The following is a 26,636-nucleotide window of genomic DNA, read 5'->3' on the forward strand; positions in this document are numbered from 1 at the left end:
TGAGTTCTTTATATGTTTTGGAGTTCAGCCTTCTGTCAGATGTGGGGTTGGTGAAGATATTTTCCCATTCTGTAGGCTGTGGTTTTGTCTTATTTACCATGTCCTTTATCTTACAGAAGCATCTCAGTCTCAGGAGGTCCCATTTATTAATTGTTGCTCTTAGTGTCTTGCTACTGGTGTTATACTTAGGAAGTGCTCTCTGGTACCAATACGTTGAACACTACTTCCTACTTTCTCTTCTATCAGGTTCAGTGTAACTGGATATATATATATATATATATATATATATATATATATATATATATGTCTTTGATACACTTGGACTTGATTTTTGTGCATGGTAATAGATATGGATCTATCTGCAATGTTCTGCATGCTGGTATGTGTGTTTCTATGTATACGATATATTACATGTTTTTTTATGTGTATATGGTATGTGTATATGTGTGATGTGGGGGGTATGGAAGAACAAGGTTTCCATCTGTGTAAATGGGGCAGCATGTGAATGTTATGGTGTGCACATGAAGATCAGAGGACAGCCTTGTCAGGAGTCCTTACCTACCACACTGTGTGAAATAGGGTCTTGTCTTTGTTGTTCCCACTGCATACACCAGGCTTCCTGGATTCTCTCAACCCACCATGGAGTGCTGGGATTAGAGACATGTAATGCCATTCCAGGTTCTGGAGATACAAACCCAGCTCCTCACACTTGCCCACAGCAGTCATTCTTAGCAGACTTATTGTTTATAATCATTTATGTTTCCAGCTTGCATGTTCTCCCGTATCCAGCAGAGATCTGTGAAGCAGAAAGGCCAGAGGACCCCATGCTGTACTGCCTCAGGCAGAGCTGTCACTCTGTTTTCTTACCCCATTCTGGTCTCATTATGTTTGTTTTATAGCTAATGTCTAAGATTTTGAGATGTAATTAGAAGGAAAATTATCTGAGTTTCATATTTTAGGAGAAGTCACTAATGATATCTTTTTGTCACAGATGTAAATTTCCATTAAGAAACAAAAACCACTTACTTCTGAAATGATCAAAAACAAAGAATCTTAAGGATTTTAAAATTAACTCTTTCAGTTTTCTGTTTTACTTATTTGACAAAAAATGTGCAATAGTTTTAGGAACTATCAGTGAAAATGTTTTGCTAACAGCTTAGTCATCATCGTCTAAGCTTCCTGGTTTCTACAGATATTCAAACATGCAAATCCAGGTGTGTAGGAAGTCCCTTATGAATTGGTCAGGAAGGTTCCAAAGACCCTCAAAACAACACAGGTTCTTATCTATCTTTCTATCTTTCTTCCTTTCTTTCTTCCTTCCTTCCTTCCTCCCTCCCTCCCTCCCTTCCTTCCTTCCTTTCTTTCTTTTTTTCTTTCTTTCTTTCTTTCTTTCTTTCTTTCTTTCTTTCATCTACTTAATGTGTGTAGGTATTTTGTCTACATGTAAGTCTGATCACCAAAGCATGCAGTTCTCACAGAGACCAGAAGAGGGCATCAGGTTTTTCCCTAGGACTGAAGTTACAGATGGTGTGAGCCTCCGTGTGGGTGGTTGGAATAGAACCCCGGTCTTCTGAAAGAGCAGCCAGTGCTCTTAATTGTTGAGACATTTCTCCAGCCTGTAATGCAGATTCTTTCTTGTCCACCAGAAATAGATAATATCCTGCTGCTAAAGATGTGACACACTTTAGTTAAATGACAAAGAGAAATCAAGCTGGAACTAAACTAAAAACTTCTTGCTAAATAACTTTCATGGTGCTTAAAGGTGCTATGTAGTCTATAGAGGAAGAAAAGTAATCAACAGCTTTACTCAGGTGTGATCCATATGAACTCCAAAACCAATCAAGATGTGCCCATGTCTGTTATAGGGGTAACCACTTGCTTTCTATTGGGAATTTTTATGCATTCCACATAAGCAAATCATACTCAGTATTATAAACCTGGTCAGTGTCCATGCTGAGAAGGTCATTGGCAATAACTTATAACTGTTGTTCTGTTAAGAGGACATGGTATCTGTCTTAGTTTGGATTTCTATTGCTGCGATAAAACATCATGACCAACTTTGGTACAGGAGGCTCTTGGAAGTGTACTACAACTTAACATAAATTAGAGTCATCAGAGGAAGGAGCCTCAGTTGAGGAAATGCCTCAATGATTTCCAGCTGTATTGCATTTTCTCATTTAGTAATCTATGGAGGAGGGCCCAACCCATGGTGAGTGGTTCCATTTCTGGGCTGGCGATCCTCTGTTCTATAAGAAGGTGGACTGAGCAAACCATGGAAAGCAAGCCAGAAAACAGCTCCTCTAAATGGTCTCTGCATCAGCTCTTGCCTCTAGGATCCTTCCCTGTTTTAGTTCCTGTCCTGCCTTCCTTCAGTGATAAACAACAATGCTAAAGAATAAGCCAAATAAATCCTTTCCTCCCCAAATTGCTATTTGGTCATGGTGTTTTGTTTCAGCAATAGAAAACCTAGCTAAGACAAATTGGTACCAGGAGTGGGGTATTGCTGTGACAGATGTGACCATGTTTTGGGGAGGACTTTGGAACTTCAGCTAGAAAAGCCATTGAGTGTTGAGACTTCAGTGAGATTTTCTTAGGAACTTGGAAGAAAAGAATATTGAGAGAAGTGCAGAGGATGGAAGTTTGCTTTAGAAAATTTCAGAGGAAAGTTTAAAAACTCTATCAAGGCCATTTATTTTTTGAATTAAGATGTGTAGTTCTGGTTAGTTGGGACTCAAAAAATGAGCTGTGATTAACAAAATACCAGAATGACTGAAGCAAAATTTTGCTTTGCTGGCATATTTGATGCTGGTCAGCTGAAACTGAGAAATTAGCAGTGATTAAGAAGAGACCAGCATCACTGAGGTGAAATCTGTGTTTCTTGAGAACACACAGAAGTTCTGTTCCAGAGGCAGCCAAGGTTATACCTCCCACTGGCAGTGAACTTGGTAATGTGTAAGCATCACCCAGGGAATACTGATTTTGAAGGCATGAAGGGATCATAAAGAGCAGCTGGGCTTGGCACTGTGAGAGGCCAGTAAAGGCCATTGGTGAAGGTGCACACTCAGTGGCAGTTGAAGGCCCAAGACTGAAGGGGTCATGCAAACAAGTTGAGGCTTGGCACCATGAAGAGAGCCTATAAGAGGCTATGGGTCAGGTGAGCACAGTTGCAGCAAAGGACCCCAGTGTTTTGGAGATGCCAGTATCATGACAAGACTACCAAGAACAGAAGCAGCAGTAGAATGGAGTTGTAGTGGGTAGCCATCCCAGCACTGGCCTGGAAGTTCCAACCCCCATTGAGTCTTAGGTAATGGTCACACCCACAAGGCGGGGCGGAGGGAGGAAGCTGAAGACCCAGGATGAAGAGGAGAGGTCTCACTTGTTTCTGGGACCCTGGACGCTGGAGGTAGACTGAGCAGAGTTCTCCAGAGAACACCGCCCGACTGCGCCATACCTTTCCCAGACCCTACAACCTATCCCTTCATTTGTAAGTTACCACACAAAATAAACCTCCCTTTTAACTATGTGGAGTGGCCTTAATAATTTCACCAATATGGAGTCATTCAGCCTAGAAAATAAACTGTGTGTGCTTCAGAAGGCATAGCCAGAGAAGTGACCCAAGTCCAGAAGATCATGAGTGGTTCCCAGCTATTGGATGGTTGGAATTTTGTTTTGCTTTGATTTAATTGTGACTGTGTCCTAATTCTTCCCTCTTGAAGTAAGAACATATTTTACTGAGCCTATAATTGAGAGACTGAAATTTTAAAGACTTTGGATTTTAAGAAATTGGTTATTTTTTGGGACCTGTCCTTGGTGCATGGTTTAGCTTTTTGGAGCCTGGGGCCTACGCTCGGACACTTTGCTCAGCCTTGGTGTAGGGAGGAGGCAACTGGACCTGCCTTGGCTGAGTCTACCAGGCTGGGCTGACTCCCTAGGGGAAACCTTGCCTTGGAGGAGGTGGGAATAGGGGTGGATTGGGGGGGCACTGGAAGGAGAGAGGAGGGAGGACAGGGGAAATCTGTGACTGATATGTGAAATCAAGTTAATTATATATATAATTATATATATATAGTTATATATAGTTATATATAGTTATTTTAAAGGGACTAAAATTTTAATGTGTTTGAATTTGTAAAGACTGAGGGACTTTTAATGTTATTTAAGATCTTGAGATGAATAAGAAAGGAAGGGTTTTGGCTTAATAGTGATGTCTTGGTGTGTCAAGTTGACAAGGGGTCAGTAGTCCTGAGTGTTTTTTTGTGTCAGCTTCACACAAGCTAAAGTCATCAGAAGAAAGAGCCTCAGTAGAGGAAATGCCTTGTTGAGATTCTGCTGTATGGCATTTTCTCATTTAGTGAACAATGGAGGAGGGCCCAGCCCATAGTGTGTGGTGTGATCCCTGAGCTGGTGATCTTGGGTTCTATAAGAAGGTTGGCTGTGTAAACCATGGGAAAGCCAGTAAGCAGCTACCCTCCATGGCCTCTGCATCAGCTCCTGCCTTGATATCCTGTTCTACTTGAGTTCCCATCCTGACTTCTTTCAGTGAGAAACGGAAATGCTGAAGAGTAAGCCAAATAAACCCTTTCCTCCCCAACTTGCTATTTGGGCATGGTATTTTGTTGAATCAATAGAAACCCTAGGAAAGCAAGCTCCCAAAAGAGAAACATAAACATTTTCCCTCTCTCTCTTTTTTCCTCTCTCCCTTCCTCCCTCCCTCCTGCTCTCCCTCTACTCCTCTCTTCCTCTCTCTCTCTCTCTCTCTCTCTCTCTCTCTCTCTCTCTCTCTCTCTCTCTCTCTCTCTCTCTCTCTCTCCCTCATTAAGATCCCTTAGATCCCTTCCTTTATGCTATCCAAAAGAAGTAATACACTGTTTTCTTCAGCCCAGGAGTTTTTTTTTTTTTTTCCCTTAACTTTTTAATGCTTATTAATCAATCTCAGAAAGAAGAACCTGAGGTCTGGCCTTTGATAGTTTCTGTAGTATAAGCATTTTATGAGTAAGGACTGATCCATACACCAGCAAGTAAGCTAGGTATTTTCAGGGCAGTCACAGCACAGCTGGGCTTAGCAGATCAATAACAACATACTGAGCCTTTAGCCTATTGATTGGAAGGTCGCTTGTAAACCTGCATGGGGACAAGCACAGGTATTATATTGATCAATATCTCACAAGAGGTGAAATGCAATGTTCACTACCATTCAATCTGATTACCATTTGTAACCTAGTTGGTATCCGGAATAGATCCAGGAAATTAATCCTTTACCACCAACATTCACTTACTGTGACTAGGATCAGGTTGTCTTTTAAACCATAGAAGCAAACAAGTAAGAAAATGAAAGGAAACACCATGCCACTCTTCTGTTTTGCAAATGTTCGGAAGTCTGAACTATTTCTATTTCTACAGGTTCTAGCGTTGTGGACACGAAATTGTACTTTAAACATAAATGCTTTCCTGGAGGTTTTCTGAGGCACTGCCCTCCTGTAAACTGCTTGTTCTTGTCTCCTCTAAGCAAGGCTTCTATCAAGTCTGCTTCTTAGGACTGAGAACTACATTCATAGGGTAAATTTATGCAGTTTGAGGCCCTTTTGCTTCTGAGGTCCCCACTCAATTCTCTGCTCTTATGCATACAGTTTCTGGGTTATTCTGTTTTGAAGTCTGTGTCGGAGTTGGAGCTTCTGGTTTCTGAGTCTTGATTTAAGTCACACTGCATCTTACAGTCTCTAGTGGGTCAATAATGTGATCATATAAATCAGTAGCAAAACTGGAGGCTGGAAAATGTACTCAGACAGGTATTTGGTAAATCAAGGGAAATTTTTCAGGTTTGTTTTGAACTGTGGTGTCTTGTTTCCATAATTTGGGACAATAACACATATCTGCAATGATTTATAACAAGTTTGCAGGCTATCTAGTTTCCTAATTCTTTTTATTTATTTATTTATTTTCATTTTATATACCAATCCAGTTCCCCCTCCCTCCTTCCCTCCCACCCTCCTACCTCCCCCACATCCCACTCCCCATCCACTCCTCAGAGGGGTTAAGGCCTCCCTTGAGTAGTCAACAAAGTCTGGCATACCAAGTTGATGAAGGGCCCTAGGGCCTCCCCCCTGCATCAGGGCTGAGCAAGGTTTTCCACCACAGGGTATGGGCTCCAAAAACCCAGTTCCTGCACCTGGGATAAGTCCTGGTCCCACTGCCAGGGGCCCCACACACAAATAGTGGAGATCAGTTTCCTAATTCTTAAAAACAAAAGTATGTCCTATGCCCAACAATGTAACAGAACACATTTTGATTTGATCTTCCTTTAGAATTGTAGTACCTAAGAGGAAGTTCTTCCCATGGCTTAGAGCTTTATAAGACTGGATGAATCAATGTGTTAGTGACTCAGATTGTGATAATGTTAATTTGTCTAGTGTCTAATAGGGAATATTGCAGAGAACAGAGCTTAGCTAAAGCCTAATTAGAGACATGCTGAAAAAAGGAACTCATATTCCATAAAATGTCTCTACTGCAAAACTAACTACCTTAGAAAAAATTTTTTTCAACTGGATTTTTGGTTACCTAAAACTAATCTGCTTTTAGCTTATAGCAATAATGTAGCATTACCTATAATCCCAATTTAATGAACCTTATATGACTTTGTTGTTTCTTTATCCATTTCTCAATGGCAAAATCCTAATTACACATCATCATTCACAGATCTGAGCTGAAAAGGATAGACACTAAATCCTGAATATTCATTCTGTTATTGGTGTCACTGGTTAGAAGAAAAAGAAAAAACACTTTAAAATCAAAATTTAAAATGAATTTCTTATATGCTTTTATATTTTTAATTTTTAGACTTTTTATTACTTATAATTATTGAGATTGACTTTCAGTAATAATCCAACTGAGGCATATTTATAAAACATATCCTTCCCACAGTACAGGAAAGGATACAACAATGCCAACTTTGCATTGGTGTGTGTGCCTGTGCATGTGCATTGAACAGTGTGGCTCTCTCTCTGGGTGTGGCACAGCGAGAAGAAAATCTTGACAACATCTCTTCTCGATTTCCTGATACTGGAGAGCAAAATAGGAAACTCTGTCATCGAGCCTAAGAAATTCCACTCTCCACTGCCAATGGGAAGTTTCTTTGCAAAGGCGGAGGGACTTGAGCATACCTGGGAAAGGAACATAGCTTCATGGTTTCCCCTGGCTTTTCCTGGTGATAATTGCCTCTGTTTTCCCCTCTCCCCTTAGCTTCTCAGAGGTCCTTCACCACATCCATTGATCCATCCTAGGAGGGTCACAGATCGCAGAACAACTACAGAAACAGGAAAAACGAGCTTCCTGAGCACACTGTAAACACAGAAACCTGTTTCCTCTGCACACACCAGATTGTCTAGACCCAGTTTCAGTGAGTTTGGTGCAGAAGCAGCTATCAGAAGGCTGGAAGGTCTTTGTCTGCCAATTTCACATGAATTTTTGTGCGTAAATCTACTGCCATGAGGGGACTGATGTTGCTTGTCCTGCTTTCTAGTTTATGGAGAGGGGTCTTCGGGCTTACCAACACCCAGCGTTCATGGACTCCACCTGAGGATGAAGTCTCCCCACTGTCTCTGAACTCCCCTTCAGCTCCTCTAAGAGAAGTAGTGAGCCTCCAAGTGCTCTCCACCACTCAGAATCCCTCCTCTAAGGCAGCTGCAGCTCCTGAGAGACCTTCAGAAGACACTCTACTGCTACCAACACTGCAGACCTCTGAGACAAGCACCCAACCTGAGGAGCAAAGGAGCCAAACACCCACACCGCTGAAGAAGACAGGGGCAGTGATGGCTCCACTGCCTCTTGCTCTCCAGAGCAAACCCATCATCAAGCCCAGCCCTGGAGCAGAGAAGGTGGTGCTTGCTAATGCCACATTGAAATTCCTTCAGAGTTTTTCCAGAAAGTCCAATCAAGGAGCGATCTCCCCCAAGTTGCCTAGAGACATGGGAAACAGGTCTCCAAGGGAAACACACCTCAGCAGAAGTGACATCAGTGGAAGCCAAAGACCCAGCTATCAAAAATCCAGTTTTGAGACAACTAGAGGAAAGTAAGAAACATTCTCTTCTTGCTCTGTTTCTGACTGTAATATCTAGAGATTTAAAAGCTAGCAGTCTGAAGTCTCTCATGCTCACAGAACAGTTCAGATTCATAGTAACATCAGGTTGTGGTAGGAGTTTCAAAATTGCAGTCATAGCCTTTGGGTAGAGGTGACAAAAGGACAAATAGCTGAAATCTCTTCACTTTTCCAATTGTTGTTCAGAATCAGGAACAAGTTAGCACCCACAGGGCAGTGACAACTACACCCACAGGCCACTGTGAAATGTTAGGATGAAAATTCCAGTTAAGAGAACTTAGAAGTACCTGGCTCACAGAACAGTTGCTCAGCAAATCACATTTCAGTTGTCAGAAGTCTGATGATGCAGAAAGCAGGCTTTTCAGCTTGATGGCACAGCAGTTTGAATTGTTGAAGTAAAATAAAGCTAAGTAAATAGGAGAATTAAAAAAAAAATGTCACAAATGGGCCCCAAAACAAAAACACAAAGAAAACACCTGCCTAAGCAAGTGAATATTTTATTCACATATGATTTGGTCATCTGTGTATTTAGAGGTATAAGCCAACCTTATAAATAACTTTACCTGTAGTGAAATAGCTTCAAGTGTCTAAATTGAGTTAGGCATTATACCAGTAATACAGTAAAATTTAACTTAAAAATAGTAATTCATGCCTACTGTCTGAAAGACGTTCTGAGCACTGTTGAGTAAATACCATAAGTAGCAGAAAGTTGGAAGGTTCAAGCCAGCACATTTGAGTCTCTGGGTTTCTTTAAGTAAAGTCGATTTATAAAGTTTCAAGTTCATAAAACTTTAAAGATTCATAGATAAGTATGATTTTAGCTAGAAATTCACTTGAAATTTGGAATAAACCAAGTTAATTATGAAGCAAATGCTACCACTCATGTTTAACTTGGGATGAGTAAATTTATCTACAGTGGCTGACACACATCCTACCTACTAAGAAGTTTCCTATTAAATAATAATGACAAATGGTATCTACTGAGGATCTTTTCCAAGTTGCTTTCATGTATCACTTCTATTTACCATGTCTGTAATCCAATTTTCTTTAATTGCAACAGAACTCTTGAACAGTCATAGGAAATGATTGTTAGCTTTTCATATGTCTGCAATTAGGAGAGTTTTTGTAATAGACTAAGAAGCCAATAAAGCATATGAAAAGACAAACTAAAGTACCACTTATATAACAAGTATGAATCATTGTATCATAATTAAAATTACTATTTAACTATTTCATAAATAAATATTAGACTGGACATAAGAGTTGGCATTAGACTTTGAATAAGTGCTGGTTATTTTAGTTAAGGCCTTTGCTCTCAACACTTGGGAACACTTATTTATTTGTCCATTGTTTATGAGTGTCCAGCATGTGCCTGGAACTCTGCCAGGCTTTGGAAACACATAGAATTTGAATGTCCTCCTACTTGTATGGAATATTTGCTTCAAAAAGTAGGCATCAGTATATCTATTGAATTTCCCAGCATTCTATATGTGTTTCAAGAAAACCACATATGATATGCAACTCGTTGAACATCTCTTTACCCTATGGATTCCCTGATGAGAATACTTTTCAATTGTTTCTACAGAAACATAACAATTGACATAGAAATCCTCTTGGTTTTGGTCCTGGAGAACCTGGTCCAAAAGACAGTGATGGAGTGAAAAGCTGAGTCTCTCTCTCTGTCTCTGTCTGTCTCTGTCTCTCTCTCTGTCTCTCTCTCTCTCTCTCTCTCTCTCTCTCTCTGTCTCTCTCTCTCTCTCTCTCTCTCTCTCTCTCTCTCTTAGGACAGATCCCAAGAAGACTTGAGTTGAAAGAAGTTTTTCATGTTTTCATTTGATTAACAATAATAACAGCCAAAACTTATATGTGTGTTTGACCCAGTTAACTATTACATAAAACAATAACTTCATAATGAAGGAAAGATTCTGTCATGTCTTTCTGGAAACATTAAATAAATTTGACTTAGTCATTTAGTTAGTACATCTCAGGCTGGCTTTAGAGTCTTGGTGGCCAGCTGCTCTGGTACACTCCTTCAGCAGAAGAGAGTGCATCATCTCAAGTTGGAAGACAGAACAAGTGTCTCACTTCTCTGCATGTGGATCTCAAAGGGCTCTTGGCTGCCTCCAAAATGTATTTCAGATTCCTTGTCCAGTCACTCACACATCCTTGCACATTGCCTTCAGCCTCATCTTCTACCACATCCTGCCTGTCTACATTTAATTTTTTTGGTCCACAATATGGTGCACCTTCATCTTTTTCCATACAGATAGCATGGTCTGTTCCTGTTATCTATTCCTTTTTTACCCAATGGCAGCCTTCTGGAGCTGTTAGGCAGCCCTGCTAATGCCTTCTATGGTTCTCAATCTTCAAAGATTTTTTTTTTGCTTATTTTGAAACAGGGTCTCTCTGTGACCCCTGGCTGTCTTTGAACTCACTGTGCAGATCAGGCTGTATCCAGAACTCATAGAGATCCACCTGCCTCTGTCTCTGAATGCTGGGGATTAAAGTCATCTGTCACCACTGCCTGACTCAGAGAAGGATTTTTACAAAGAACTCATGAACTCTTTGCACATAGGGACATAATTTCAGTGTTATTTACATCTCTTTTATGTTAAGTGCATGATAAATAATCACACTGTGCTCTGGTGTATGTAGGAAAGTGGAAAAGTGATGTGAAATATGAGGGTTCATGTGTAAGTAGAGCTATTCCCAAGAAGTACTTCTCAATGAAAATAAACACTGATTGGTTGGTCTGAGATAAACATACCATACCTTTATCACTCTGTCATGCTTGGAATTTAACAATAATTCCTAGTAAAAAGGAATACTTGTGTCGACAGTAGGCTCCCTTCTGTGAGATTCATCTGAATTATTTTTGTCTGGCTTGGTTCCCTTTTAGCACTCTGGGAGCTGTCAGCGATGGGAGATCTGTGGTTTCCTGTCTGGCAGAAGGGGTATTTGTAAATGACTGAGTACATTAAAATAGGCACAAAAAGATGAAATTAGAACTAGAGCACATATATGTAGGACAGACATTTGCTGGACACCCAATGTGTCCTCAATATTGTCCTCAACATGGCAAAACTCAGTGACTGAAAATTTCCTCACACTGCACCCTCATGAGAGTCAGGGCACAGGGTGACAGGTTATCAGCAGGAAAGGTATAGTTAGCAGTGACTGTTTGTGTCAACGTATGTGTGAATGGAGCTGAGGAGAGCAAATTGGGGTAAATGGGCTATCCATTCTGAATGGGTCAGTAAGCTTTGACTGAGAAGAGGAGATGGATTGAGGTGCAGTACAACCCAGGCACCCACTTAACTTATCCCATACTCACACCTGCTACACACAAGGATCCCAGTTGCTGTCATCTTGGTGAATTGAACTGTTTCTGTAGCTGGAGGCCTCAGGAGATGCTTTGCACTTCCTCCCCCACACACATTTGCTGCCACCAGCAGGTCTCTCCTCCCTCTGGTGGGTTCTGAGTCACTCTGTCACTCTCCATTTTGTCCTCCTCACCCTGCCCTTGTAAGTTCCTGCTCTCCACTGCTGACTCCCATCAGTGTTCCACTCTTGTGCCCCACACTCCACATGGTGAGACTTCATTTAAACAATAAATCAGGTCAATGTTCTTCTTTGGACATAATGATTCCCTTTCTGATGCCTAAAGTGAACATTTGAAGTATGGATGTGAAAAAGGGATCGGGTCATATGTTTAGAATTTGTGTATCATCTCACACTTTTGTAAACCTAAATTGAAAAAGAAATGAGACTGACTGGTTTAAATAAGGACTTAGAAACAGTTACTGACTGGTCCGTTGTGCATTTCAAAATACATTCTGAGTTCTCACAGTAGTGTTTCTCAAAATCAGGGAGATTTGGAGTCTTGACATCTCCCTTCACATACATGACACTCACTGAGTCCTCCAGGCACAGATGCCTGTGGATTGAAAGAGTTAGCATCCATCTTTGCAGGATTTCACAGGTTTGGGGGGGTTGTTTGTTTTTCTGGGGTATTTCTTCTTCAGTGTTTAGAATGAGGGACTCCTTTCCTCTTTCAATTTTAGTGTGACGTCACCTCTTTAAAGAGACCTTGTCTGACAGCCTGACGTCTTCCCTCTAGTGCCCTGCCCCTTTCTTATCTCACCCATGCTTTCCTTTAGCACACTTACCTATGTAAGCAGACAGCTGTTCACTGTCTGTTTTTCATGGACACAGGGATTTTACTGTCTGACTGGTAATCCATTGCTTAGAACAGAAACAGGCAAAGAAAGAGCTCAAGGAAGCTGGGGAATGACAGATTGTTGCATGGTTGGAGACTCAGAAGGGAAGTTGAAACTTAGAGATAGAAATTGAGAAAACATTAGCTAAGAGAAATATTTCAAGTCATGGATGTGGACAGTATTGAAAAGGGAGTTTAGAATTAAGAATTAAGAAAAGATTTGGAGGTTTTATGGAGCACAGGCTGGCCTTCAACTTGCTCTGTTGCCTAGGCTGGATTTGAACTCCTGAGTCTCAGGTCTGACATGCCAAGTGCTGGACTGGCAGGTGTGGGTCAGAACACCCAGTGCAACTGTGGTACATAGTTTAAGTGAGCTCCTTGCTCCAGCCTGAGTGACCTGGCCTATAAGGGATAGAGAAAAAAGAGATGGTAGTCATGGGTGGGGGTGATTAGAAATTAAAGCTTTCCAGACATATCTCTATTTTTCCTGCTATCCTAAGTCCGCACAGTATTTGAAAAGCTACAGTTAAGCCTGAGGATGTCCAGACATCCAAAGGAGATTATTGCACCTTTCAAAATTCAGAAACCTCATTCCACAGAAGAAAGTTTTCATCTTGTCAACAAGCAGATACTTCCATTATGTTACTGTCAGTGCGAACAAACTCTAGTGTGTTTTTTGAGTTTTAATTTCTCCCATTAATCATAGATGTCCATGACTTTTCTCTTTCTTGTCACAGTTACTATAAACATATCCATCTAAAGTACTTGAATTTGACAGGTGCTTGTTCAGATCAAGTGAAAAACTTCTGTATGCCCACACCTTTTGCTTTTCACATTATAAAGCTCTAAGTTTAAAACGTATATTATTTAGGGAGACATGCTGAAAGAGTCCGTTGGCAGGAAGGACCAGTGAGTTAAGTGGGAAAGCAGACATCACACATCTAACCTGCTTTGTCTGATGCCTGGGAAAGCCTGACCCCTGCTGGACCAGAAGCCATCTGCAATACTCTGCTGCGGTCACAGTCTGAGAACCAGAATTACAGAAAAATAAAGTTTGGTAAATTCCTGAAAAAGATCACATCACAGTTTAACCATAAGAAAATATATGTGTGTCACTTGTCTGAAATTTTATGTGCCATACTTTAATAGTACTTTATTACTTATTTAAAAATTAGGAAATAAGTTCCACCCAAAAAGCAAACTGTAGGTGTATCATGGGACAGAGACAGTGAAGCTTTCTTCTCATAACATATCACAAATACTGTACATAGAAACTGCCATCACACTGAGAATGTGGTACATGGCAACTGCATCACATCAAGAATACCAGACACAGCAACTGTGATCCTGGAGGCTGTGTGCCACCATCATCTGTCACTGAAAATGTGATTGCTATCACCACTCTACCAAACTGCTCCACTCCAGAGTATAAGGAAAGGGTGCTGACCATGCTGCAAATGTGGGTGTGAAAGAGGCCTTACTTTTTGTTTGTTTGTTTTGTGAGACAGCGTTTCTCTGTGTAGCTCTGGCTGTCCTGGGTCTCATTCTGTAAACCAGGCTGGCCTCAAACTCAAGGAGATCTGCCTGCCTCTGCCTCTTGAGTGCTGGGATTAAAGGTGTATGCCACCACCCAGGCTGCGGTGTTCCATCTGAAAGCCTGAGTTAATTGCAAAATTAAAGCATCAATATTTCACTATAAGTTTAATAGCCATAAAATTTTGTAAAACATTAAACTGTACTCATGTAAACTATATCAAAGGGAAAAAAGCATGAACAGAAATTATTTGTGTCTTGCAATAAAGCATTTATTTACAGAAGATAGGTGTTGAAATGTGATGGTAGTTTGGACTATAACTACAGATTAAATATAACAGGTCTAAAGTTCTAAGTGTGATTGGCCTATCATAATCATTTGATTAAGTGTAAATGCACACTTTCCATTTTACCATTTCTTTTGTTCATCCTTTGTAAATTTCCTTGAACTTTTTCATTAATGAGTAGACAACATGCCATTCACTTTTTCAAGTTTAGATTTGATAAAGAGCTTCTTTCCCTCAATCTTATCAAACAAAATCCTTAATGATATATAACATGTTAAGAATACTTGTGTTCCCTCTGAACAGTAGTGGTGCATGCCTTTAATCCCAGCACTCAGGAGGCAGATGGAGGTGGATCTCTGTAAATTCCAGGCCAGCCTAGTCTACAGAGCAGGTTCTAGGACAGCCAAGGCTACACAGAGAAACCCTGCTCCCTCCCCCCCAAAAAAGAATACTTGTGTTCATGATTTCTCAGGACTGTAAAGATGTTTTGAATGTTATGACTATCCTGAGAGTCCTCCTATGTCATTTGAATTGAGCATAAGTGATAGTGATAGCCTTCTGTATTTGTTTTCTGAAAATTATTGATTTAGAACACAGAAGCAATTACAGTTAAGAGAAATTTTTATCAAGTCATTAGAAAGGAGCCAAACCCGTTTGCATATAACACATGTAGTGTACATATATGTATACCTAAAAATCATTTCCTTACAGTCATTAGCAATGTGCCCCACATATGTTAACTCATTTAATCTTATAATCTATGAAACAGGTCTCATTACTGAGCTTTCTGTGCAGAAAATAAAGCTACATCAACAGATACAATAATGCACAGCAGGCTTTAGAATTAAGCTTTTTAAATTTTTCTTTTGTGTTTATTAAGACTTACTTTATGGAATAAAATGTGATATATTTTAGAAAAAAACTTCATAGGCTCTGGGAAAATGTGTAATCTGCATCTGTAGGTGCCACTAACATCCATTTTGTCGATTATACAATATTACTTTGAATTTTCTTTCTTGGCTTTCAGTTAGGATGACTTAACTAACAATGAAAATTTTCTTGCTCTTATTTCAGAAATCTTCTGAATTGTTTTTTTTTCTTTTCATCTAAATTCTTTTTTTTTTGGGGGGGGGTTCAAGACAGGGTTTCTCTGTGTAGCTTTATGCCTTTCCTGGATCTTGCTCTGTAGACCAGGCTGGCCTCGAACTCACAGAGATCCACCTGGCTCTGCCTCCTGAATGCTGGGATTAAAGGCGTGCGCCATCACCACCCAGTTCTTTTCATCTAAATTCTTAATCTTGGTCTCTTGACCATGTTCTAGAATTCTCGGAAATAGTATTTGTCTTGTCTATTTTTTCTTTACTGATATCTAAATATAGTATTTACTTAATATTGTTTCCTAGCTATGATATTCTTTCTTCTTCATCTCATTTACTGTGATGCTTTCCATTTTGTTTTAGTTTTCTAAATTTATTTTATTTTTAATTAATACATAACTATATTATTTCCCCTCCTTTTTCTCTCTCTAACATGTCCCGTATTACATCCTACAATTTGCTCTCAAATGATTGGTCTCTTTTTCTTTAATTATTATTGTTACATATATATTTATAAATGCACACACACACACACACACACACACACACACACACACACACACACAACCTCCCATATCCATTCCATTTAGTGTTGTGTATATATGTATGTGTGTGTGTGTGTGTGTGTGTGTGTGTGTGTGTGTGTGTGTGTAAGGCTGACACTTGGTATTTGAAAAACCAATAAAAGGTTTACCCCTGGGAATACTAATTCTCCCTCTCTTAGCAGTTGTTAATTCCCTTTAGCTCCTCATCCCCATGGGATTTTCCCCATTCATGTTAGCATGTCAACTGCTCTTGTGATAATTTCCTCCTTGTTAGACAGCCATGTTGCTGAGATTTCATGGATGTAGTTCCCCTGCCATAGCTAGAAGGCACATAGATTTCTAAATTCATCTCAAAGATGAAATGCCAGGAAAGAAAGCTTATTTGATGAAGTCTCTCCATCATGAGTTCCAGCTTTGGGGAGAACATTGGCTTGGTTTAGTGTAGGGATTCTCTGGGTCACATGACCACAGATGGTCATCTTCAGTGCTCCTGCTATGCTGTCAACTCAAGCCACCTGAGCAAACACAGAAGCTTAAGCTCCAACAAACTGCATGATCACAAGCTCATTATTCTGAATTCCGCAGGCTAGCATACCTGGACAGTTACTTCTGAGACTGGTGTCCTTATTTCTTATAGACCTGTTCCTGTGTGGTCATACTCAGGGGCACCCTCATTGGTCTGTCCACTCTGGCTCATAAGATGAAAAGATACAATTGGGACATGATTTTGTCACTTAATGGATGGTTTTCTCAATTTAGTCTTTTTACTAGCTATTTGAAAGACTGAGTTTCCAAAAATGTAAAACAGAAAGCATGATAGACTGTTCAGATTTTAGTATGCACAAGAGGGTTAATTTTTAAGTTACTATAGAATTGTCATCCCTCTCTGTTTTACTGGATTCAGCAAGCTAAGCTTTTGCTCATGACCAGAGTTGTCTGCTTTTCCCTAAAAGACATCTTTTATCTTCTCACTTAGAAAATGCAAGGAATTAACACTAGCCTTTCTCAGTACCTGTTGCTTGCCAGCAGCAATCACTGTCCTTAGACAGAATTCCAAATGCTGTCCATGGGTGAAGGACTCTAACCCCATAGTGTGCTGAAAGCTTCTAAGTCAATACTCTCCAACATTGCAGACAATTTGGGAAGGTATGAAGAACTTTTAGTTTGTCTAATGTCATCAATATGCCAGACTTCCTTTTATAAATTTTAAGCCCCTATTTTCAAGTAATTTGGTTTAAAATTATATTTTCATTTATAACATTCTTTAATGAGCTTATTTCTACAGTAGCATAAACCTGATTATGAGTCACATGATGAGTTCTTTGGCTGTGAAGGACAAACTTTAGGTCAAAGGTTTGGTGGCTGGGTTGGTGTCCCAATCCTTCCACTTAAGGCCTTGCCTGGTTACAGAAGATGGCCAATTCAGGCTCCTTGTCCCCCACTACTAGGAGTCTTTGCTAGAATTACTCTCATAGATTTCATGGAGTTTCCATTGTACTAGGTTACCAACTCACTCGTGAAATGCCTCCCAATTTCAATTGTTTCTCCCAGTATTTTCTCCCTCTCCCCTAGCTGATGCCCCCTATTCCTGACCTCAAATGCCCCAAATCCACCCCCAAAATCTGTTCTATTTCCCTTTCTCAGGAAGATTTATGCATTCTCTCCTTAAACCCTCCTTGTTACTTAGCATCTCTGGGTCTGTGGACAATAGCATGATATTCTACTTTGTAGCTAATATCCACTTATAAGTGAGTACATACCATGTTTGTCTTTCTGGATTTGGGTTACCTCACTTGCTGTGGAATACTATTGTAACTAGGCAGAGATGTGTTACAGTTGTTTATGCTTCAGAATATTACTTTAACTATGTAAAGGTGTATTACATTTGTTTCTGCTGCTTTTGTTAATGATGTAAAGATGTTCTTTTGTTCATGCTGCATTTGTCTAATTATATAGAGATGTGTTGCATTTTTTTCACTTTACCTGCCTGAGGCACCTGATTGGTCTAATAAAGAGCTGAACAGCCAATAACTAGGCAGAGAAACAATAGATGGTGCTGGTGGACAGAGAGAAAAGGTAGGAAAATAAATCTAGGCTCAAAGGAGAAAGAAAGAATGAGGGAGAAAGAGGGACATGCCTGGGGCTAGCCTGGCAGCCACCAGCCAGCTAGATGGAATAGGACATACAGAAGAAAAGAAAGGTAAAAAGCTCTGAGGCAAAACACAGATAAAGAGAAACAGGTTAAGTTGTAAGAGCTAGCAAGAAACAAGTATAAGATAAGGCTGAGTGTTCATAACAAATAATAAGTCTCTATGTCATGATTTGAGAGCTGATTGGTGGCCCAACAGAAAGCCTTGTACACTCACTCAGGATGATTATTTTTAAGTTCTATCCATTTGCCTGCAAATTTTGTGATGTCATAGTTTTTCACAGGTAAGTAATATTCCATTGAGTAAATGTACCACATTTTCTTTATTCATTCTTCAGTTGAGGGACATCTAGGTTGTTTCTAGCTTCTAGCTATTATGAATAGAGCTGATATGCACATAGTTGAGCAAGTGTCCTTGTGATACAATGGAGTATCCTTTGGGTATATCCACAGGAGTGGTGTAGCTGGGTCTTTTCTGTATGTTTATAAAAATAGGTAGATACGCATTTTTCAAAGTTTCTTATTGATGTCAGAGTAAGTAAGTAAAAGTCTGTGAAAAAGATTTTGACAAAAATATTTCCCTCTAACAATGAATTTTTCTATCAATAATGATTGTTCCCTCAGGAATTGGTGTGCCCATGTACATACCAAGTTATCTCCAACAGTAATACTGGACACTCATGGCTCTTATGTGCCAAAAACGAGAGGATCCTGTGGCTGGTCCAGTGGACTCTGTTCCCAAAGGTATACAATATATTCTGAAAAAAGACACTTTCTATGTAGACCAAAAATACACAGGAATAGCCATGCCAGACATGGTATGGCTGAGCAAAGAGTCCTTATATTAGAATAGATATATGACCTTTAGTAAATTAAGATGTAGTTACTAATAATGCATGCGTTGTGTATCAGCCTTAAGAATCATGTGAGTTAATGCATTCGTGTATGCAGCTTATTATTTAGTATTCTGTGAGTGCTTAGGGGGTGTTAGCCTTCTTGTTCCATAAGTCACTGTTATATTAGTAGCCTAGTCAACAAGCCTGGGCTTAGATACTTATGAAAGGCATAGATAACTTCAAAGATGTATTAACAATTTTTCATTTTAAGTAAAAATCCATATATAACTTAACTTGTATTCAAAATATAGAAATGTGTTGTTCATTACACATATGAATGTATTATAATATAGGTACATTATATGTATGTACATATACACATACAAAAAATAATGTAAGGCTGAGCTCTTGATAAATTCTCTGAATACACATAGTAACCATAGCTTGACTAGAGATGTTCATAAAGAGCCTGCAAAAAAAAAAAAAAAAAGCATTGCTATTCAAGCTCTGAGACTAATGCTGCTACACAAATTATCATACAAATAACTCAGGAAATGAATCTCATGCATCAGCAATCTGGAACAATGCACAATAAGGACACATAAATCCAGGTGTTTCTGAGTCCCTTGAGGACTGCAATTCATGGTCCAGAGAACTGAGTACATCTGAGGGATCAGAGAGCTAAGCTGTGGCCTTGCTTTCAGCCATTGTTCCCTTTCTGGCAATTTTCTTGTCAACACAGAACACAAAGCTCAAAGAACACATTGTTAATTATTTAGTAATGAAAATATTACCACAGTAACCCTTATCATATTGTTCTTCTGGGTTCAAGGTGAGTTCCTCTCCAGCTCTTTACTCTTTGCTAAACCCAGCTACTTTATCCTTATTCCTATCTTTTATCTTTGTGTCCATTTGAACGGGTCTTTGCATTCATTCACATTTTCAGTGTTTATCCAATAGATACCTGTATTTCCTTAATTATATCAACATTTCATGCAAAAGACATTTAGTTTGTCAGAGTAGAAACATTGACCCTCTAGCATGATTCAACAAATTCTAAGTTCTAGAGTCATTCCCACAAACTAAATAAATTCCATCTTCATTCCTTACTTAGCTTTAGCAGTTGGGGTAGAGATGATATTCCCTCCAACAGAATAACTTCCTGAATATAACTTATTAAATTAGACATAGAAGAATGACTTAGCATGCTTTTAGGGCTGAAAGAATCTTGTAGCTCATTCTGCTATGTTGGAATAACCTCTGATATACTGGCTTACCTGTCATGTTACAACAGAAGGTGAAACCTGGTTAATTCAGTTCCTTCCAATAAAACCCTTGAATTGGTCACTAGGATTGACTGGGACAAATCCCAGTAACATAGGCCCAACTCATACAATCCAGGTTAAAATTCCAACTCCATAAGTTTTAGATATGGGCAAGTGAACAAGTTATTTTTTTTCTCTCTATTATTTTTATTCCTCAGCTTTAAAACATAATATTATAGTTAAAGTGAGTTCTAACATTGATCTATCTAGAAAACATTATGTAATGAAAAACTATCTTATCTTTAGAAAGTGCAATGGCATATTAACTTAAAATACATGTAGTAAAACCACTTATGCTTTTTGTTGCATATTTAAAGATATCATGTTGGCTATTTTGAATATAATACTAATGATAGGTTTATGACTTTATAGTAATACCAAGACTAAATGGTTATCACATTTCAGGCATTATTCTAAGTACTTTATTTTTATAAGTCCTAATTCTATCTTAACATGAAACAAACAATTTTGATTCAATTGTTTTCCTCTCCAGATCTCAGAAGACATCCAATGCTGTCTATAGGATGCAGCATAAGATTGTCACCTCTTTAGAATGGAGATGCTGTCCTGGATACATAGGGCCAAACTGTCAGCTCAAAGGTATATGCCAATAATAACATCATAATAACAAATTCTGAGAAATAAGTAATTGGATGGACCAATTGTGAGCCAAGGAAAATTACCGAGAAGCCAGATGTTAGGCCTGTTGCTGTTTTAAAGCTCCTAAGCCACCGTCTCATCACCTGTCTCTTCACTGTTTCTTGTCTTTGTGTTGGTTTTAGGAAATGACTAGATGCTCTCACTGGATTACTTATTATTAACTAAAGCTTCAAAGACACACATTCCTGAGATATTATTGTAAATTCTCATTTTACATTTTTAATAAATATGATTAGAAATAACCCATATAAAATGATTATACAACACTCTAGTTTTGTTCCAGTTCAACTATTTGATATAACAGGGCTGTGAATGACAGTTCATGTTAAAGAATGTACCATGTAATTTATGAATAATTAGGTTGTTGTTGTTGTTTTTGTTTTTTTTTTTTTCATCCTAAAGGAGCCATTTTTTTAAGCTGAAATTTTAAGGATTTTCTGGTGGAAGGATGATCAAACACACAGCCACCTGCTGTGGCCTAATATCCATGCAACTATTACTTTGTTCTCAGCTTTAAACAGATTTTATTTGAAAAATAAGATGTGACATCTGCATTTATATTTTAAGTGAATGAATATTACAAGAAAGGCCATTAGCAGTAGTACGGAATTCAATCAACAGTGTAGGAGATTGTGATTAAAAATTAATGTAACTGTGGAGAAACCATTATGAGTCACATTAAGAAACAGAAAATCATATACAGGAGCTCCAAGAATCATGCAGTTTAGCCAGGGCTATTATTCCCGGCTAGCCCATGCAGTGAGGATCTATGGGTAAATCTTCTCTTTTCTCTGTGCCTGGTATAAGTTTCACAGATAACATAAAATCAAACACATTTTCAGATGGTATCAGTCTTGTTTTACCTTGTGATCAGGTAAAATAAAACTTTTACAAAAAATATTACCCACACTGAAAACATTTGAAAATTAGGTGATATAAAATATTTGAAAAAGATCCAAACGTTACTACTTTCAAAGAATTCATTTTTATAAGATGTGCAAATATATTCACAGCATTACAGTGCGTTTGTTTCTTATCCACACTTTTTATGTTATTTGAAAATCTTGACAATATTTGGAATTATGCTTATTTCTCTTTATATGTGGTAGATATTTAGAGAATATTAATCCTATGGTTATTTTTTTAATATTTTTTAATATTTTTTAAATAAAGTGTTTTTTTAAATAAAGTGTTTGTTTGCAAAGTGTCTTTTCAGAATGTAGGCTGTCATTACACACCTCATTGCACCAAATCTCTGCCTGCAGGTGGTAAGGAGCAAAGCAGTATGTCAAAGCATGTCCTAGGCTCAGCTGCTGAGAGCTGTGCATGCCCCACACTCAGCCTCCTGTACTTGTTAATCAATTCTTAATCATTATGGCAGACTACTATGCATGTAGATGGAAGAAGCTACAGAGCTCCAGGATGGTAAATATACCCTCAAGAAGCACCTTTGTGTGATAATTTAATTATCTGTTCTATACTGCCATTGGCTTCTTACAGGGATTACTAAGTGTTTAAATATAAGTGGTTTATAGTCTGTGGTGAATGGCACCTCAAATCCTTCCTAGAAGCCACCTATGGATATCTTTAATATTAGATTTGCAGTTTCCTGTTTCAACACATGTCAGCAAAGAAAGTCCCAGAAAAGCTTTAATGATGACCTCCTGTCATAGTCACGTAATTTAAGCTACACAAAAAGCCAGTGTCTCCTGATTAATCTGTTATGGGAGGCATCTTTCCTATACAAACCTATGTGGAAATAAGGCTAGGGTGACAGGTTTGCCCAATTATTTCAAATTGTCATACAGTCAATTCTAATGTAGCTTTGATTCCAAAAGAATGTCATATTGCTCAGACAGAATCCTGGCCATTTGTCTCTTACTTTCATTGTAGTCCACCAAGTACTTGCATTTTTTATGAGTACAATTGGTACTGGTAGCATCAAGAGCCACTGTCTCATGCTAAACCTCTGTTAACTAGCTCTCTCCTGGCTTATTTCTTCTTTTACATTTTTTTTCATTCTGATACCTACTTAATAACATCCCAAGCTGTACCCTCACCCATTATACCTAATAAATATGGCACCAGTCTTTCATTTTTATACAGTGGATCCAGCTGTCCCCATAAGAATAGTGTTGACAGCACTGTCTATGATGTACTACGTGGCAGGCTGCCTCAAACAGGGCAGGAATGATCAATCTGGCTCATCCATCCTTTAAACCTCTGCCGAGGCCTCTACAGTTTGGTGATGTAGATACCTGATTATGTATACAATAGCAATTATTTCAGGGCTTATCCATCAAAGTATCATTGGGCTATTTATTCATACAAAAATGTGTAAAGTACCACACATACTTTATAAATCTCTGCTTCCCATCTCCAGAAACAAAATTAATTTCATAATGTAAATTTAATTTCCTCTTTGTTTGATTGCAGTAGTGTAATGGTTTCAACATATGATAAATATCAGTAGGTGTGTTGGCAGTTAGACTATCTTCTTTATCCTTCCCCAAGAGCACCCACCTCTTCCCAGCTTTTCCTCCTCTTCTATCTGAAATTCATCTTTTGGGTGCCAGCAAGAGATTCTGCTCATCAAACCCACTGAGTATTTCTTGTTCATCTGCTTTGGTATGTACTTTAGCACAAGTAATCAGAACATTAGGTTCTAGTGGTAGCTTACCTACTAAAATAGGATAGTATCAAAAGGAATCTTTTTTTTTTTTTTTAATTAGGTAACTGGAACTTTGGGAGAAAAAATGAATATTAGGTCCAACATCAAAGCAATAGTTTTCATATAGTCATGCCTTCTGGACTTGGTCACAAATATTTTCATCATTCCCTTTAGGAAGAAATTTATTTTATTTTTAAATATTTTATTAGAGACATTTTTTAAATGCCTGTAGTGATCTACCACTTACGCTTATAACATAAATTTTGCAATTCCATGCCTCTCCAGTAGATGTCTCTAAAATATTCTGAAGTTGGACAAGGCAATTATGATTTTCTATTATATCACAAAGTAAAGTAATTTATGTTCAATTTATGTTAGTTTGGAAAGGATCTTTTTGCAAATCTGTTAAATATTAGAGCCCACACAGATTTTCTAAGGAAAAAAATCTATAAAATTACATTTTAAAATATCTATCACAGAAATTATGAATACTGAAAAGATACGTGCAGATATGGAATAAATTGACCCTTTATGGTACATTATAAACACAGGAAAAATATTTTATTTTACAAATGTGAGAAAATTCAACCAGTTATAAAACTACTTGAACTAACCTTTTAAATGCATGATTTCTGTAGTGCGATTATTTTAAAATACATTCCAAATTCATCATGTTGAAATGTATACTATTTAAATGAGGAAAAATTGTGTTTCTTATATTTTCACATAACTAGTTTTTCCCAGTATTCTTTACTGTTTTCTGCTTAAAGAAGTATGTTATGTTTTGTGAGCTTCTTGATCTGTATGTAACATTACGCAGTATTTGGCTAAAGGACATTGGCTCTCAGAGCCTTTGTATGCCAAGCTGCCTACTTCATCTTACCTAATGCATCTTCATGAGCACACTGAGTATCCCCTTGCCAGTTTACCTGATGCCACAGGATCAGCTAGAAGTCTGTCTTGTCAAGCCATACACGAAGGCTTTCTGGCAATAAGCAGGAAAGAGAGCATCCTCCTTACTGACTTTGACATTAACCACTTCCTCCATATGGCTCCAAAGGCTCAAGAAAAACATCTAAAAAACAAACAAACAAAAAACAACTTGCAAATAAAATCTGTCTAATTAAAGATAAAAAAAAAAAATGCTCCTGACATCTGCTGACCTTGCTTCTGAGTCCTTGATCACCAGTGTCAGAGTTTGCATTTCAGGGAGAAACTTAAGACCAAAGGAGCACTAATAAAATCTGAAGTTGCCTTTCAAAACAAGTACACAACCTTCCTCACAGTCTGCTGGCTTCACTTAGTGCTTCTCTGTAACTGAATCTGTCACATAAGGAGGACCAGGGAAAGAGACCTAGAAATCTGCACTCCACAGAACCAAGCAGTCTGTGTTTCTATGAAAGGACAGATAGATTGCCTGGGAAACCTCTGCAGTCCTTGATGTGGAGAATACATCTGGGGAGACAGAAAAAGATTGCTAAATAAAAAATAAAAGAACATTGGTCAACCAGGTTCCTCATCACAGGAAAGCAGCAGACTGTCAGAGATCCTATCAGTTCTCTGCAGCTGCTTGCTGGTCAAAATCCCCAGATATAAATTGGGATGAATGGAAGTATTGAACTCTCCTTGACAAACACAGGCAGGAAAAGAAAACATGAATTACTGAATTTGTAAAACAGGCATTTCAAGTTTTTAACAGCTTTGGGCAGGGACCTCAGCAAATGAGTTTCAGAACAGAGAGGTTCATGTGACCACCAGATCTCAAAGATCTTTGTGATCTTTAACCCCCTGCAATTTGGAGGACAATTTTGTCACCTAGTTTATGTAGGTGCACACATGCATAAGGGCATTTGAAATTATCACTCAATTGTATTTTTCTTCCTATCAGCTTTTTTTTTAATTCACTAAAATGATAAAACAAAAAAAGGTTGAATATTCTACCATAGAGGTCTTAATCACCTAACAGTAGAATGTATTAAGAAACTAAAGAAGCCGGGCAGTGGTGGCACATGCCTTTAATCCCAGCACTCAGGAGGCAGAGCCAGGTGGATCTCTGTGAGTTTGAGGCCAGCCTGGGCTACCAAGTGAGTTCCAGGAAAGGTGCAAAGCTACACAGGGAAACCCTGTCTCGAAAAACCAAAAAAAGAAAGAAAGAAAGAAAGAAAGAAAGAAAGAAAGAAAGAAAGAAAGAAAGAAAGAAAGAAAGAAACTAAAGACTTTTGTTTGATACCTCTATGTATTGTCCCTTGTTCTGAATTGAGGCAAGGTGCCCATATGGTCAGGCTTGGGGCAAGTGCCTGTAGGAGCAAACTTCTCACTGGCCCTACAGCTTCCTTTTCTCTTCCACTTGTCACTAACTGAAAAAAGATTTGTCCTTGTGCTCCTCAGTTCCTCTTTCAAGTCTTCTGCTTTCTCTAGTTCATCACTGTCTATTTCTCTGTTTATATCACAAAACCATCTTTCCAGGGTTCATGAATGTTGAGAGTTTATGACTGTTTTTACCCCAAGGCCAATAGAAAATTAGACTTTAGTGTTCAGCGTTATCTTCTTTCTGTTCCCCTGTTTACCCCATAGCTGGACTTCTTACTTCCTGAATATGTAGGGTTGGTCTGAACTGGGTAGCACAGGGACAACTATGATGCTAGAGAAAATCCATCTACTCAAACCCCAAACAGTCCCCCTCTACCACATAGAGTGCGTGTGGTTTGAATAAGAATGGCCCACATAGGCTCACATATTTAAATGCTTAGTCACCAGGTAGTGGGTCTGTTTGAAAGGATTAGAGGTATGGTTGTTCGATGAAGTCCATCACTGAGGGAGGGCTTTTAGGTTTCAAAAACCCAGGCCAGGTCTCTGTCTCTCTCTGTCTCTCTGTCTCTCTGTCTGTCTCTCTCTCTCTGCCTGTGGTCAGGATGTAAGCTCTCATCTACTTTTCCAGTACCATATGTGTTACCATGCTCCCCACCATGATCACAATAGACTAACCTCTGAAACTGTGAGCAAGCTTCCAACTAAATTCTTTCCTTGAAGAGTTGCATTTGCCATGGTATATTGTTCATGGCAATAGCACAGTGACCATGACAGTATGTATGTACATCACTTACACATATCTCTATCAGAGATGAGACTCCCAATTTCCCAGTCCTAGCAAGATGCGAAGTGAAATGTAATGTTATAATCTCTTCATTAAGTATACAACATGCCATACTTTATAAGGAATAA

The 26,636-nt window shown here is 38.7% G+C and overlaps 1 protein-coding gene across 2 annotated transcripts in view; it reads left to right on the forward strand.

The window, feature by feature from the left end:
* Positions 1–7,481: 7,481 nt before the first annotated feature.
* The window catches only part of Mmrn1 (multimerin 1), a 44,605-nt gene continuing 25,450 nt past the window's right edge, over positions 7,482–26,636 (forward strand). For both annotated transcript variants that reach the window (XM_036180374.1, XM_036180375.1), the window contains exons 1-3: positions 7,482–8,065; positions 18,547–18,666; positions 20,577–20,683. In XM_036180374.1, coding sequence (XP_036036267.1) covers positions 7,482–8,065; positions 18,547–18,666; positions 20,577–20,683 — 811 coding nt within the window. The remainder of the gene's footprint in view (positions 8,066–18,546; positions 18,667–20,576; positions 20,684–26,636) is intronic.

This window comes from Onychomys torridus, chromosome 3 (assembly GCF_903995425.1).
Source record: "Onychomys torridus chromosome 3, mOncTor1.1, whole genome shotgun sequence".
NCBI classification, from domain to species: domain Eukaryota; kingdom Metazoa; phylum Chordata; class Mammalia; order Rodentia; family Cricetidae; genus Onychomys; species Onychomys torridus.